Genomic DNA, 14,738 nt, shown 5'->3' with positions numbered 1-14,738 from the left:
TGAACCAGATGCATGTGGAGTAAATTCACAAGAACAATTCAGTTTATAAAACATGTTTGACCACTCCCACAAAAAAGGAAAAAAATAAATTTGGTTATTCTGCCAGATGCACCATATTAACACGAATGATAGAAACCTGAATTGGAGACAGAATACAACAGCCGTCGAATCACGACACTGCCAGTGAACAAAAGAAAGGACCGCCCCATTCATTCAACGTGTGTGTTGGCAGGTCTCTTTTTTTTCTACCAGCACAACACATGTGGTAGTGGCGAGTGGACGAAGGAGCATCGTGATTAGTGCACGCTAGGATAATTTCTTCGTGTTTTCTTCCACTTATGTCGTCTCTGATAGCCCGAACGGATAGCGAAATTCACGATGGGCTACGATTTGGAACGATTTACCAGACCGGTGGACGAGGATTTCAAGTGTAGTATCTGCTTGGCGGTGCTGGAGAATCCATTGGCCACGCCGTGCGGACACGTCTTCTGCGGCAACTGCGTGCTGCCCTGGGTCGTGCAGCACGGAAGCTGCCCGCTCAAGTGCGACAAGTTCTCCACCAAGGAGCTCAACAACGTCCTCCCGCTCCGCAACCTGATCATGAAGTTGGAGATACGCTGCGACAACCATACCCGAGGCTGCCAGGAGGTGGTAAAGATCCAAATGCTGCCCCAACACCTGGAAGATTGCGATTTTGCGCCGGTGACTTGCGCCAACAAAGGTTGCGAAGCCGTGGTGAACATCAAGGACCAGGTTCAGCACCAGACGCAGCAGTGCGAGTACCGGCCCGTGGGCCGGTGCGAACAGGGCTGTAACCTGGTCCTCCAACACAACGCCGTGGCGGACCACAGCTGCCTGAAAGCCATGCAGGCCCACTGTGCCAACTTGCAGGCCAAGATATCGAGCCAGGAGCACAGTCTCAAGAAGACGACTGTGAGATTCGGCAAGAGGGAGAAATCCCTGCTGGCTCAGATCGCTTGCTTGCAGAATGAGATACAGATGCAGGCGCTCCGGTATCAGAAAAAGCTGAACGAATGCAAAGCGGAAGTGGAATACATGTCGGCAATGGCCGTTTATGATAGGGTGAGGAAAAGAAACACGTGGATTTACATTAATATTTTAAGTCATTTTCATTTACTGATTGAAGAAGTTTTTTAAGGTGTTTGGTTGTTAAATAATTTGTGTGAACAATAACATTAACTTGCAATTCTTAAGGCCTATTTCTAAAATTAATTTAACCCTAACCTCCCCAACTCCATCAAAATCCATCGCCACATTTCGGTGGATTTTGGGGGACTTGGTCCTGCAGGCCTGGTTTCTTATTCCTCCATGGTTTGACTAAATATTGATGGAGTTGGGCCTGGAGGACTAAAGCAAAGCATGCATTGGAAGCAGTGTGATTGATGGATTTTGGCGAACTTGGTCCTGTACTTGGTAAAAGACAGTAGGGGGTTAGGGTTTTAATGTTCATTCTCGGTTTTTGGTATCGATGGATATTTCCATTCTCTGTAGTGGATTACTATTATATAATTATTCTACTTTTGCAGTTTGGCCAACAAAGTTGAAATAATTATCTGTTTATTTAATCACATGTGGTACAGATACTACTCCTAGTCCAAAAATTTGGCACTATCAATAAGTACTCCATGAAAACATTGTGACAAAAAATCTTGATGAGAAGCCCCATCTCCACAGTGTCATTCACCTTGCATGTATAATTTACCTTTCAATTTATACTTCTTGTAAAATTCAGTAAAATAAATTACAGCTTTTCAATGAAGGTCCCATACTATATTGTGAATGATACAGCCAGAAATGAAACCTTCGCTCAAATAATACCCAAGTATTGAAATTTGAGGTTAATTCGTGTCTGCCTTTCATAATCCCGGCCATCTATTGTCATTTTTAAAAGCTAAATGGCTAGCCTTCACATTCCATCTTTTCTGTCGGAAGGGCTGTATATTGAAGTGTCTCTTCAAAAAAAAAAAAGCCAGTCTGGTGGCCAACCACAGCCCAATGAATCAGCTCAGAATTATCCCCACAGGACACAGTTTTCTCCACAGGGTGTCCTGCCCCGAACAACAATCCCCCTCTCACGATTTGTGGTAGTCTGGTCTCCCTAAAGTCTTCTGCCAGACAGCCACTTGTTTGGCTCCCAAGGACTTCCGCCTGCCTGGACAAGGGGGACGAAGCCAGACCGCCTATCTCTAGCCTTCACTGGAGCCATAACCTCTGTGTGTGTGCACGCACCCACTCGCAACCCAATGCCAACTCATCACATCTGGGACAACGGCCTTTCAAATTGTCCAGAACCCCCCCCCCCCCATTCTACATTGATCTTGTTTATGTGCACAAAAGATACAAGCAGGCAATGTCCAGACTGGGAGGGTAAACAAGCGCAGTGTTTGGAATTGCTAGGCTGAGTGGCCAAATTTTTTTTTTGTCGGGCTTGTCCTTTACAAGTGCCGCTTCCATTGTAGGCTAGCAAACAGGCTTTGTTTACAGTGTAAATCATGGGATAATATTAAGGCAAACTTTTTTTCTCAACTGATGATGTTGTTTTCTGGACTTCTCTGCTTTTTTTCCCCTGGACCTTGGGGACATCACTAAATAGGCTTTGAGACTGAGTATTTATTTCTGACCCTCACAAAGTAAATATTTTTGATTAATGACAAACATTGAAGAAAATCTGTTTAAAAAATACAGTTTATATTAAACAAAGATTATGCACAGTAGACTAGCCAGTGATTTTATATGATTCATTTTTTTCTCACAATAAATGATAGATCTCACACATGTGTATCAACATGGCACTGAGAATATGCTTGGTGGAATACAATTTCTGAACTGAAAAAGAAGTCATAGGCTTGTTGTAAATGCCATACAATGTTAAGCAACCCTGAAAGACATTAAAATACAATTTGGATGTATGCACACATACTTCAGCATTTCACTTCATTGAAAGGGATACGGTTAGATTCATACAATATGTGTAATTGAAAGAACATGTTATTTTCCTGAGTACTTTTTGAGTTTTGGGGGCCATTTTTCACTTGTAGTCAGCTTCCCTATTGCATTGTCACTGTCTCATAATTTGCTTTTTCTTAAAACTGAAGGTGAAACTTGGTACTTATCAGTATCACACCTCTCTATTACGATCAAAATTGATGTGGTCAACTTTATGTACCGGGTAAGCGTAACAAAAATAAACATGGCTGTCTTAGGGTTCCAAAAATCCAAAGTGCTGTGACCAGAACTTGGCAGTTGGTCCCAACCGGGCAATTAATTTCACGCTAAATATTTCGCACAAATATCAAAAGAACCCCGCGGTGCGACAAATTTGTTATCGGTCGTCCTCTCGAAGGCCTGGTGAGAAGTGAATGCGGTGTGGTTGAAATCAAAGTCCATTCTTATGAGGAATTTCCCAGTACGAAAATATCAGAACCACGAGGGGGGCTGTGGATCATGATTTTGATGTGTTCAGCAGGATGTGATTTTTTAGAAGGAACGTTATTGGAGACTCCCCTACGTTTGGAAGTACATGTGTATGCATGTAAACAAGACTCAAAATGGCCAGGAATTTTGTGAAATTTCTGTGTAAAAGAGCTTCTGATTTTTTTTGTCGCAGTTTTTTTAAGTGAATGACTGAGTGCAGAAGTAAAACATTTCTGGTAGCTTTTCAAACTGTTTGCTGATAAAATCCTCATTTCACTTTCAGTAACATACTTTTGTCTATTCTGATGTTTCAGTAAGTGTTATTCATGCCATTTCTCAACTTATTTTCAAGAGGAAAGGCATTAAACAATTTTCTGTTTTGTTTTTCCACAGCCTTGCGAAGAAGTTCCTCTCGCTTTGCAACTTGGTCGCGAAAATGGCAGCCTTGGATTTAATATAATTGGTGGCAATCGGGTAGGTTGCTTGTCTGTCAGTTTCAATATTGACAAACTTTGTACTGTTTTTGTTTCGATTTTAAAAGTGAAAATAGGCCTTCATGTAGGTAGGTATTTACTCGGCAATACACGATGCCATTGTTGTACTAGTCAAGTCTGTCACGAGTCCTCACAAGTCCATCTCAAGTCCTCCAGTCCCAAGTCAAGTCATAAGCTATTCAAATGAACTGTGACAAAAGCATTCCTTTGTAATTATTCATCCCCTCTTACATGAATTTGTGGCTGGACTTGTGAAAGGATTACTTTTGACCAGACTTGTGTTGGACTTGGGATGGTCTGGACGACAACATTGCCAATTATGCATCATTTGTCTGAGGCACATGTATCTCAAAGTTTGCTGCAACAAATAACATGAGTCACTATGCATTCATTTGGACCCTATGTATAAACTGTGGTATTGTCAGCACTGGTAATTATGCAGTAGTCCTATGTGTAGAAAATATTTAGCAAACTTCATCATGTCTCCAGAGGGCAGATTTCAAGGCTGTTTGATGGTTACATAACAGCGGCACTGCTGAATCAATTTTGTTTTGGTCATGATAGGAAGATGGATCAGTGAGGGCCAGAACAAGAAGTTCAGACCAGTTTTTGAAAAGACTTGAAAATGGGCAATGGGATGTTTAGAATCATGTAAGATAATGATCAAGCTGCAGTTGAAGCCTTTTCACTCTGTCGTCTCCCTTACCTATGTTGAAATCAACACAGCTCCACTCCACAGTAGGCTAAGCGTAACTGGGTCCAATTGAACACTGGTAGGCAAGGCATACCACACAGGGAGACATCGCTTTGTTCTCTTGTGTGCAAAATCGTGAGATGGTTGAAAGCTATTTCAAAATGCTCCTATTTTAACCAGAATTACTTTCCTGGGTTGAAATTCCGACCAAATATCCCTTACATAAAATACTTAAATTTGCGACAATAAGTATACCTTGAAAATTCCTACTTTTTGAGTAAAGTTCATATATTTATTTCGAGAAATCCTTGTGGAGACCTATTCACCTTTAGAAATTGCCTTGTGGAGACCTTTACAATCTTTTGTTCTGTATTATACTCGGGTCTCCACAAGGCATCATTTTTTGAAACACCATTCACACTTAGTTACACCTGTGTGTACACGGGTCAGCTGTAGATTTTGGATTTTCTATCCGGGTAGAGCTTCTCAACCCTGGTCTCGACCAGGATTGGAAGTTACCCGTGTAGAGCACCAAACCCGTGTTGAAGCCATGTTGAAAGGGTTCCCCAAATCTCTGCACTGGACCCGGGTCCATCACAGAGATTTTGAATAGTGAAAAAAGGCCCTTACATAAGCCCACAAGATGTGTTACATCTTGTGTTGACATATTTTATGGCCTTTAATTCAGATGTTGTCCCAATTGTAGTCAATGCACTTGTGTGTGGTAAATGATGGTAGTGTGGTGGGGAGGTTGTGTCGGCTGCTTTTGAGATGGAGTTTGTCTTTGGTGTGATTTATGAAAGAAAGTTATCACAAATCATGTGATAAGTGACATCTGCACACCTGTGCTGGATTCATTGGTTGATGTAGTCAACACAGTGTGTAAAGGATTTACCAGAGGCTTGATCATTGCCCCATAAAGTAACATTAACAGTACAGAGCCCCTTTAAATCATCCTGTTAATTCCTTGGGGTAAGTGCATGGAGACATTAACCCCTGATGTGTGCACATTGATGTATGTGTTTACAGCAGTTAAAACCAAAGTAAATGTCACAGTTAACCTTTACGGGACTCGTTAAACTGTCATTTCACACTTTTCGCTTAAAATTTGTCACTTAAAATGTGTCACTAACAACACATAGCTACGTTTTGAAATTTCTAACCCTCACAATATCAGTTAGGCCCCCTCCAAACTACAGTATCAACTTCTTGCTCAGTTCCTGCAACGAGACCATTTAATATTTTTTTAACATTCCTATTATGGTCTAAACAATAACGAAATAACTATGTGCTCGGCCAGTTTTAAATAAGGGCCACATATTTATTCCCATTCATGAATACCATACCTTTCAGTAAAACAAATCTAAATACCGGTAAGTCAAACATTCACAATTTTCCAACGATTTTGTTCAACAATTTTACCTCGCTTATGTTTTGTGAAAGACCCCTCTGGCCATGTTTGTGGTATGTGCCTCATGAGCATAGTGCTCAAAATTATGGAGATTGGCGCATGCAGCGAATGCGGTGCGATGTGGCGCAGAATGCAGCGCTGCAGGAGTTAAGTGTTTAAAAAACCAGAGCTGTCAGTGGTTTTAAACCGCCCATGTGACGGGCTGCTGACCAATAGAAACGGGTAAACTATCAGCCATAAGTAACTGCTTTGTCATTGAAAATATTCCAACTGTATCTTTTAAATAATTTCTGTCAGATGAAGGATTAACGTTCAATTTTAAGGGAGCAAGTATAGGGCCTAGATGTGATCAACAAAACAATTGACAAGAAATAAATTTACAAATAAAAATTGCACATTGCCATACCAATTTTAGAGTAAGCTTGGGACTTCTATAAATAGTAAACTAAGTCAAGACGCATTAACGTTAAAGGCATACACGTACACAACTTTCTGCACACTAACGTGTAAACATGAGTTGTTAGCATCCCTTTTATTGTGTTGCAACATTGTCCTACTTTTTGCTTTTTCAGAAGCAATAGTACTCCCTTTGCCGAAACTGGTTTGAAAAGGTGTTGTTAAGTGGCAAAAGCACTCACAGCCAGTGCAGTTGTATTCCTGTTTTTGTTGCTGCCGAAGTTGGTAGGCACTCATCCCCTGTCTTGAGACCGGGGAAAGTTTTCGCAAGGAAGTGTGATTATCCCTCATCATAGAGAAAACCTCTGTTAATCCTCCTCTCCATGTCCTTAGTGACTAATCCCTCCTCTTGAGTCTTAAAATTGGACCCGGTATGAGGCTGGTGTGGTGTTAAAGTTAAAACCCCAGGCAAATTTCCTGGGAAGGTTTGTACATAGGGCATAGGCCTAGGTAGGTATACATGTAGTTGTTAAGGCCCAAGTATAAAAACAGTGGATGAAGTTGGCCAACCGTTCTGAGTATTACACAAATGCAACAGTATACATGTACATGTAGCAGGCCCGTAGTCAGCATGGTGGAAAAGGGGGGGGGGGGTGTTTTAGCATAAAGTGGACCTTTATACCATAAAATGAACCATTACGGCACTATCACTGTGTCGCCTTCTTGATCTTTCAGACAGATCGTTTGGAGACTAGACCAGGCCGCCAGCTGCGTGCCCTACACTGCTACAACTGCAGCGCGGACAAAAATAACAAAACTGCCATGTGCGATGTTACAACTAATACATGGGCTTCAAATGTAGTGCTTGATGGAGCTTATGCTGTTAAATTAATCCTGTTGAACTATCTGCGTAACTTAAGAATTCTTTCCCAAAGCGCGCACACAAACAAATTTTGAGTTAAAACTAAAATATCAATTGCGAAGAAACAGTGGACCTGCGGCCGATTGGGGGGGGGGGGGTCATTCGACGTCATATCCTTGTAAGGAAGGATGTACCCAACACTAGTTTATTCATCAGTTGCTTGGAAGATTAAACCCCAAGCAGTTTATGAAGGAGCATCTTTGTTCTTGGAGCAGCTTTACTCCCTGGCATTGTCTGGAGGGTTCATTGACTGTAGGGCATGAATCACCCTATGATCACGCCGTACAGAAAATCAACAGCCCATGCAGCCTTCTCCCCAAAGAAAGAAATGTTATCAAGCCTTCAAGTGGAAGAGTGTAAACAACACGGAAGCCTCTGAGAAGAAGACCCATGAAGTGTCTCAATTAAGACTGTGGGTGTACAGAGTGTATGGCAACTTCCTCTAGTTTTGAAAGAGTGTACATTGCCCACAATAGGATGGGGGAGTCTTGCAGAATGAGTTTGGGCAGTTCCTGTTTCATTTTGAGAGAGGTGGGGCTTGGGGGGTTCGGAGAATGATGCATTCTGGAGTAGTGACCTCATGTCCAGTGAGGTAGCACATATTGCACCTTTGTGCATCCTGTGTTAAATTTCAAGGTAAATCACATCTGGGGTATTCAGCTGGGGTCAACAATCTTGGGCAATTGACTCCAGTTTTACGTAAGAAAAAAAGGAGAAGACGTATTTCTTGGTTTGTGTTTGGTCGTTGGTGGTTGTGGAAGCCCGGAAGGCACAATTGAAGGACTCGAGATTTGGATCTACAGTTTTTGCATTGAACTGTTCAATGAATTAACTTGGCTAACGTTGATCACCATGAAGCATTAGTTAACTGTCTGAGTTCAGAATTAATTGCCTCAATTTGACCATGATTTGACAAAATGAAACTGATGGTCGGTGACATTTGAGCCAATATATTGCTAGCTGTCTCAACTCAAGCTTGTGTAATTTTGAGTCGTTTTTACTGATTCACTGCGCGCAAAGAGTTGAATATTAATTAACCAATTAATTTAACCAAACTGTTAGTTAAAACAAAGTGTCACATGAGATTGATGTTATTTTGGTGTGTGGGAGCAAATGAACGGAAGAGGAATTTTACTTAAGAAACTTTGGCATACCAAAATGTGGACACTTTTTGCAGTTTTCTCTTTCAAGTTGAGTTCATACTTGTAGTTGTACAGTCACTGCACATGTGAAACACTTGCCCTTGAATTACAACATTGTACAAAATTTGTTTACCTGTGGTTCCTATCATCTTTTCTTAATTATATTGTGTAAACAGTGTTCTCTTTGTACAAAGACGGAATGAGAAAGTATTGCTTCAAAACTGATGTGAAGAAAAAAAAGCTAGCTATGGAATCACAATGTACTGTACATGCACACGTACATGATGAACTGTAGCACATTACGGTAGTGTCATGTGCATCACATGCGATCAAGATTTATAGCGTCTGCCCAATCGGCTGAAAATCCCAATAAATCTGATATTTCTGACAACTGCTGCTCTATCACCCAGCACCACTCTAGCAACCCAAATATGGCCAGGCGAGCGTGTATATTACTGTAGGGGGAATTGTTAGTTTGTTTGCACGCTCAATTGGAAAGTAACGATCGGGGGAGACATTGTTTGGCAACCGCGGAACATTTTTTTCTTCTTCTGCTTCTCCCTACTACTGAGATATGAAATATTGGGTGTTGCGGCAACACATGATTGTCATCATTCACGAGATTCTTTGGCGCACTTGGAATGTTCACCCAAGAGAGTGTTTATCATGATTGGGAATTTGCGCAAGCTTGTAAATCATGATCTTCTGTGGTTCTTGAGCTACGGGAGAGAGAGAGTGGGATGTTTTACTTTGTCAATTATCAATTGTGTATGGCCCACTAAAAACTATCTTTGAAAATGTGGAGTGGTTTTGAATAAAGGGAATCATAGTACATGATGACATACTTGTTTTTAAAGGTACGTGTAGGACCATTTTCTTTTTGTACATTAAAAAAAAAAAGTAACAAAATTACTCAAAATCTTATGTAGGTAGGGTGCATAAACCTGCAGACATTTTTAGATAGTGGCTATTGTACATTGTGAAAAAATGTATTCACAATTTTTGGTACTCGTGACTGAATTCTGTTTCCCCCAGGCACACTTTTTTTATAACCTCCTTCAAAGTTCACTGATATGATTGATTGACACCGTTTCTTGTGGAATACGGTAATTTAACGGGGTATTTGGAACCAGACATTATATCCACTAAGTTTGAGGTATTTTTTTTCTCATTAAACCTGTAGGTACATTTCTGGGTTAGGGTTAACTTCGTGCCTTTAAAACTAGTGTAGTTGTTGGGGCCAAACAAAAACTGGTTGGCATGTGTGCCTGGTGGCCATGTGTGCCACATGTGTCTGTACACAGTGTGCATTGCTACTGAGTCTACAGAATTCAATTGAAGTGAAGTCATTTTTAAGATAACATACATAAAAGGCTGAGTAAAAAAATATATTAGTTTCTCGTCAAGGCTTTTTGGAAAAATAAAGGAGTCGGGCGTTTATTTAACCCCCCAAAATAGCGGATTTTCCATTATTGCGGATGGAATCTTCTATTTTATCGACTCTTGTGCTGATAAAAAACAAACAAAAAGACAATATATTGCCAATATGCCAATTCAAATTGTATTCTGAATTCTAAAAAAAAAAAAGGAAGCAGATGTGGACAAGAAACTGGTTTATGGTTTTACTTGGTTTAATCGGGAAACTAGTAGAGTTGTTTTATTGCCTTGCAAGAATAAGATATTGAATTTTTGTTATTGAACTGTTTCTTCAATTGTTGTATCCTGATCCTTAAGCTAAGCCAAAACATTCCAGACACAAAAGCAACGCTTACATTTCAATTAGTAACAAGTTACCCGCCCGACAATGACCCAGTGTTCCCCAAAATGGAATATCACATGGCCTGTCACATGAAAAATGCTGGTCACATTAAACAGCAATCCCGATCCGCTGACAGAAATAGCTCCACCATTATTGGACATTCCTACCCTAGGGGCTCCCGGGCTCACACACACTGGGATTTTATTAGATTGCATAGTGCCCCTAGGACCAGATGGGTCTTATCAGGGTCTCCTATCAGGATTGGCAGAAACATTGGACTTGCCCTCAAAAAGGGGAAGGGAGCTCTTTTGAAGTAATGATACTCTCAATTTCCTTTCAGAGTTATTTTTTTACTGAAGATGGGAGGTCTCTCAGGGCAGCATGTTGGGTGATAGGGGAGGGTACGAGAGGGACTGTGGATGAGAGCATGGAGGTTTCTCCATGATGAGAGAGTGAATTTGCAAAGCCTGCTCACTTTAAAAGGAATCAATTGCCAGTAAATTTGTAACGAGAAGCACATTATTGATACTAGAGTACACTGAAACTGAGTTGATACAAATGTATTTGAAGCAGATGTGTAATACAGTAGCTGAATAATGTAATACAATGTTATACATTAGTATCTGCTTTAACTGATTTGTTACAAGGTTCAGGCTGGGTAGTTGGTTGTAGGTTGGTTGAATTCAGAGAATGAAATCACATTTCAGTGGTACATGAATGCGAAATGTGACATTAATTTTAAGCAACTAATTCCATACATGTACACATGTACATGTGTCCCAACAATTTTGTACTGTTCAAATGCTTTCTACATTGCCTGTGCGTGAGTTTTCTCCAAAGTGGCTTGTACTAGGTCAGTTTTGTCTAGTAGTTTTTCTGTCTTACAATGTACTTCACCATCTGTATTTCTGTTACTTAATTTTTTTTACCAGAGTACAGCAAGTGGGGATGGGGTTGCAGAAAAATTATGCCTGAAATGTTATATATGGGGGTGGGCTCAAGAACCATTGAGTTTCAAGAGCATAGGTGTGGGAGCTAGATAAACCAGTGTAAAAAAATTCCTGGATGTCCGCGCCTAGGTTGTATGCCATAAAGCTACATGTACAGGACTATATACATGTTGTTTGCCACAAAATGAGAGATCTTTAAGACAGGTACACATAAAACGTGAACTACATGTAGGTAAAATAAATTTCCTAGTCTTTCACTGACTTCCAATTGTGTTATTTTCCTTTTTAGGTTGAGGGTATTTCGGAGGGCATCATCGTGTCAAGGGTCATCGAGAACGGACCGGCGGACAAGTCTCAACTGAGGTTGCACGACCGCATCACAAAGGTATGTCAGTTCTTCTCCCCCAAATGCAGATAAACCTTTTAAGAAGGTGAAACCTTTTTTTTCCAGGTCAAGATCCTTTCCACTTTTTAGTTGAAGCATTATTCAGAAGTAAAGTTCCATTTTTTTAAAACTTGATCTTGGCAAACGTGTTTGAATTTGGTTTGTGTGATGTACAATGTACATGTATGTATGTACCTTTTAATTAATTCTGTCTAAGAAATTCATAAAATCTACACAAGTAGCGTGCACTGCAGTATTATAGAGTGGGATCCAATTTTACAAGCAACCAGTGCAAACACTGGGTTAGTTTGCGAAATCGAGTTCCGATCCATCGCTCTGCATTCACCCTGATTAAAAGCTTCCATTCATAGAACAATGAATGACCGTATATCACTGCATCGTGCACCGGACGTTTCTTGTGTGTGTGTGTGTGTGTTGAGTGTGCATTCACCTTGCTGAGGTCTTAATGCAAGATCAAATGCACGGGCTGCCCGAAGATCACGTTTAGCTGGGGACTGGTAAGTGCCGGGTGGTGATATATGAGACCACACAATGATCCGCGGTGCTAATTGAAGGTCTGCTTGACAGAAGCACGCTTAACACACACACTCGCACTCCTACTCGGGGAATGGGAATGCCCAAATTGTCTGCAAACAAGTCATTTGGACGGAGGGGGGCAATTTGCTTGAGTTTGGGATCTGTGGTGTGGATGTGACTGGCCTTTGAAGATTGCCGGCAGCGCCTGAGCCCCAAAAATCAAATTAATAGGCTCTTTATACCAAGTCTTTGGGGACGTTTAATAGGCTATGTCTGCGACATTATGTGCCCAACATCCAGAGCAAGGCAGTAGTGGTTTGTCAAGAGCTTTGGTTTGAACAAACTTGTTTTAAGTAGTAAGATTTCCAGACTTTCACCACATCTATTGGAAAAAAGTTCTCAACAGCGGTATGCGGAAAGGCCTACACACGCATGTACTGATGCACATAATGTGCTGCACCCTCTATGCTAATGTGTATAGGAACAAAATGGTAGCGGCGAAAATCCTCACTACAGCATTCTCGTCACACACTCGTAGCGCAGCAACTCTCCAAAAAAGGAAGACCTACCCCTAGGGTCACCCCTTGTCTTTTGTTCGGCTATTGAAATTTAATACTCCCAGTGCTGTTAAATCCGCCGCTTCAGAAAAAAAAATTGCAAACACCGCACAGAACTTGTGAATGCTGTTCGACCTTCACAGATTCTACTGTTCAACCACTGTGCTTTCGTATTTGCTGCTCCACCACAAAATGTTGATTTTTGGTCAGCACTTTTGTGATTTCTCTGCAAATTAGGCAGTATCTTTTTTTCTTATTTGGAGTTTTTAATTCATGTCCAACCCACTTATATTTCCAGGGTGATAGAGATTTAAAGTGTCCTTGTGTGGTCGCTAACCATTCTGAATTGTTTGCAAATTTTAAAGGTCAGTGATACAGGTTTATAATAAATTATACCACAAGGTGCGTGCCATTCTGGGCAACCTGTTTTCATTGGTCACCTCATACTTCGAGTAAACAGCACAGGTCTTGAAATGTTTACATGAAGATTGTCAGGCCTAAGAAACAATTAAGCAGGAATATTATTCTAATTCGTTTAACAAAATACTTCCTTTTTTGTTACATGTTGTAGTGCACTACACTTTTCTTTTTTATGCCCCTGTTCCTCTGAGAGCGAACATTATGTAAAACACCAAAATGTAAAGATGTGCTTTTTTAAGAATATTTTCTGTTCAAAAATGTTACAGTGATCTTGAGCACAGATGTAAAAAAAAGCCTTCTGTCACGTCATGTTTTTCCCTTCCTTTTCTTTCCGGAGGAAGAATTTCCCTTGCCTCCCCAAGAAGTCTTTGACAGCAGTGCCATTGCCCTCTGCTAAAGTGTCAGAACGGAATAATTGGATTGCGTACGCTGCAAGGGACAAAAGAAGAAGAAGGAAAAAGATCCTTTTTTTGTGTGATGTATGCCTCATCAGCCGTTCCAACGCAGAATTGTAGTGTCCACTTACATCGCCCATCAAGGAAGGGCATAAAAGGAGTGGGGCAGTTCGGGCTGTGACCAAGTCTTGGTGGTTGGACAACATTGGAAAACAGTTTAACGGCTAGCCCAGTCTCCACCATTGTCCGGCAAGACTTGTTTTTCTCTGTGTGAATTACGGCCGGGGGAAGAAAACAACCCCTTGCTATAGTCCGGTATGTTGGCTCAGTAATTCCATCCGCAATGGGTGTCGTGAATCCCGGTATTTTGCGAGAGGTTGCACAGGTGATGTACCCCCATGGCAGAAAAGCCCCCTGTACAAACAAGACCACGGGTGCCCTCAATTCTCTCCCTTTCAGATTTTTTTCTTTCTTTTTTACCCCTACTTGCAAGGATCAACACGCCCTGGTGTGTTATTTTCTCCCATATTTTTCTCCGATCTGCGATCTTGGGTGGAGTGTTAGGGTCTGAGTGAAAAGTTGGGCATTTAAAGCCTTTTGCGGCACCATCAGAGGATTTGGAAAAGCTACGAGTCGGCTCTGTCGGCTCTATCACCTCCGTGTCAAGTGCTTGTTCCCTTTTCTTGCGAGGGTGGCAAACTGGGGGGTTTTGCCGACAGCAAACTTGTCAATTGTTTATACAGGACCCCACGGGCAAATTGCCCCCCCCCCCCCCCCAATTGCTGTCACAGGGCTCTAGGATCGACTTGAATCCGTTGCCTTTCGGTGCCGGCACTTGTTTTCTAGTTTGTCTTTGGGATGGCTGTTGATAAATGTTCTCATCATGGGTAACCGGTGAAAATGGACGGGGAGCCATTTATCCCTGCACTCTTTCATCTTGTCCCGAGCTTTAAAAGCCGCCGATGGAAGACCTTTTTACTTGTACACACATTGGCCATCTGGGCGGTTTGTAGGTGCTGAAATGTCTTCCTGCTACACTTTGAACTGTTAGTCATTTCCTCTTTGTGTCCCAATTTTCTAAATGTTGTGGTCCGCGATCCTCAGTAGCAAGAAAGTAAATTACTTAAAAAATGTAATTGTTGTAATGGTGTCGTGTTAAGAATGAGTGTCTCCGGTGTTCATATGATGCACAAGTACATGTAATTGTTCATGAGAAAAAGTTAAAACAATATTTGTGTATG

General features: G+C 41.3%; 1 protein-coding gene across 1 annotated transcript; it reads left to right on the top strand.

Moving 5' to 3' along the window:
- Positions 1-235: 235 nt before the first annotated feature.
- On the top strand, positions 236-14,259 carry LOC119726492 (E3 ubiquitin-protein ligase PDZRN3-B-like). Its single transcript, XM_038198204.1, has 4 exons — positions 236-1,083; positions 3,829-3,909; positions 11,493-11,588; positions 13,444-14,259. Exons 1-4 carry the CDS (start codon positions 379-381, stop codon positions 13,615-13,617), a joined length of 1,056 nt encoding a protein of 351 aa, XP_038054132.1. The 5' UTR covers positions 236-378; the 3' UTR covers positions 13,618-14,259.
- Positions 14,260-14,738: the final 479 nt, after the last annotated feature.

Source organism: Patiria miniata, unplaced genomic scaffold (genome assembly GCF_015706575.1).
Source record: "Patiria miniata isolate m_02_andy unplaced genomic scaffold, ASM1570657v1 HiC_scaffold_2, whole genome shotgun sequence".
In the NCBI taxonomy this organism is placed as follows: Eukaryota; Metazoa; Echinodermata; class Asteroidea; order Valvatida; family Asterinidae; genus Patiria; species Patiria miniata.
This window is presented reverse-complemented; position numbering and strand designations above follow the sequence as displayed.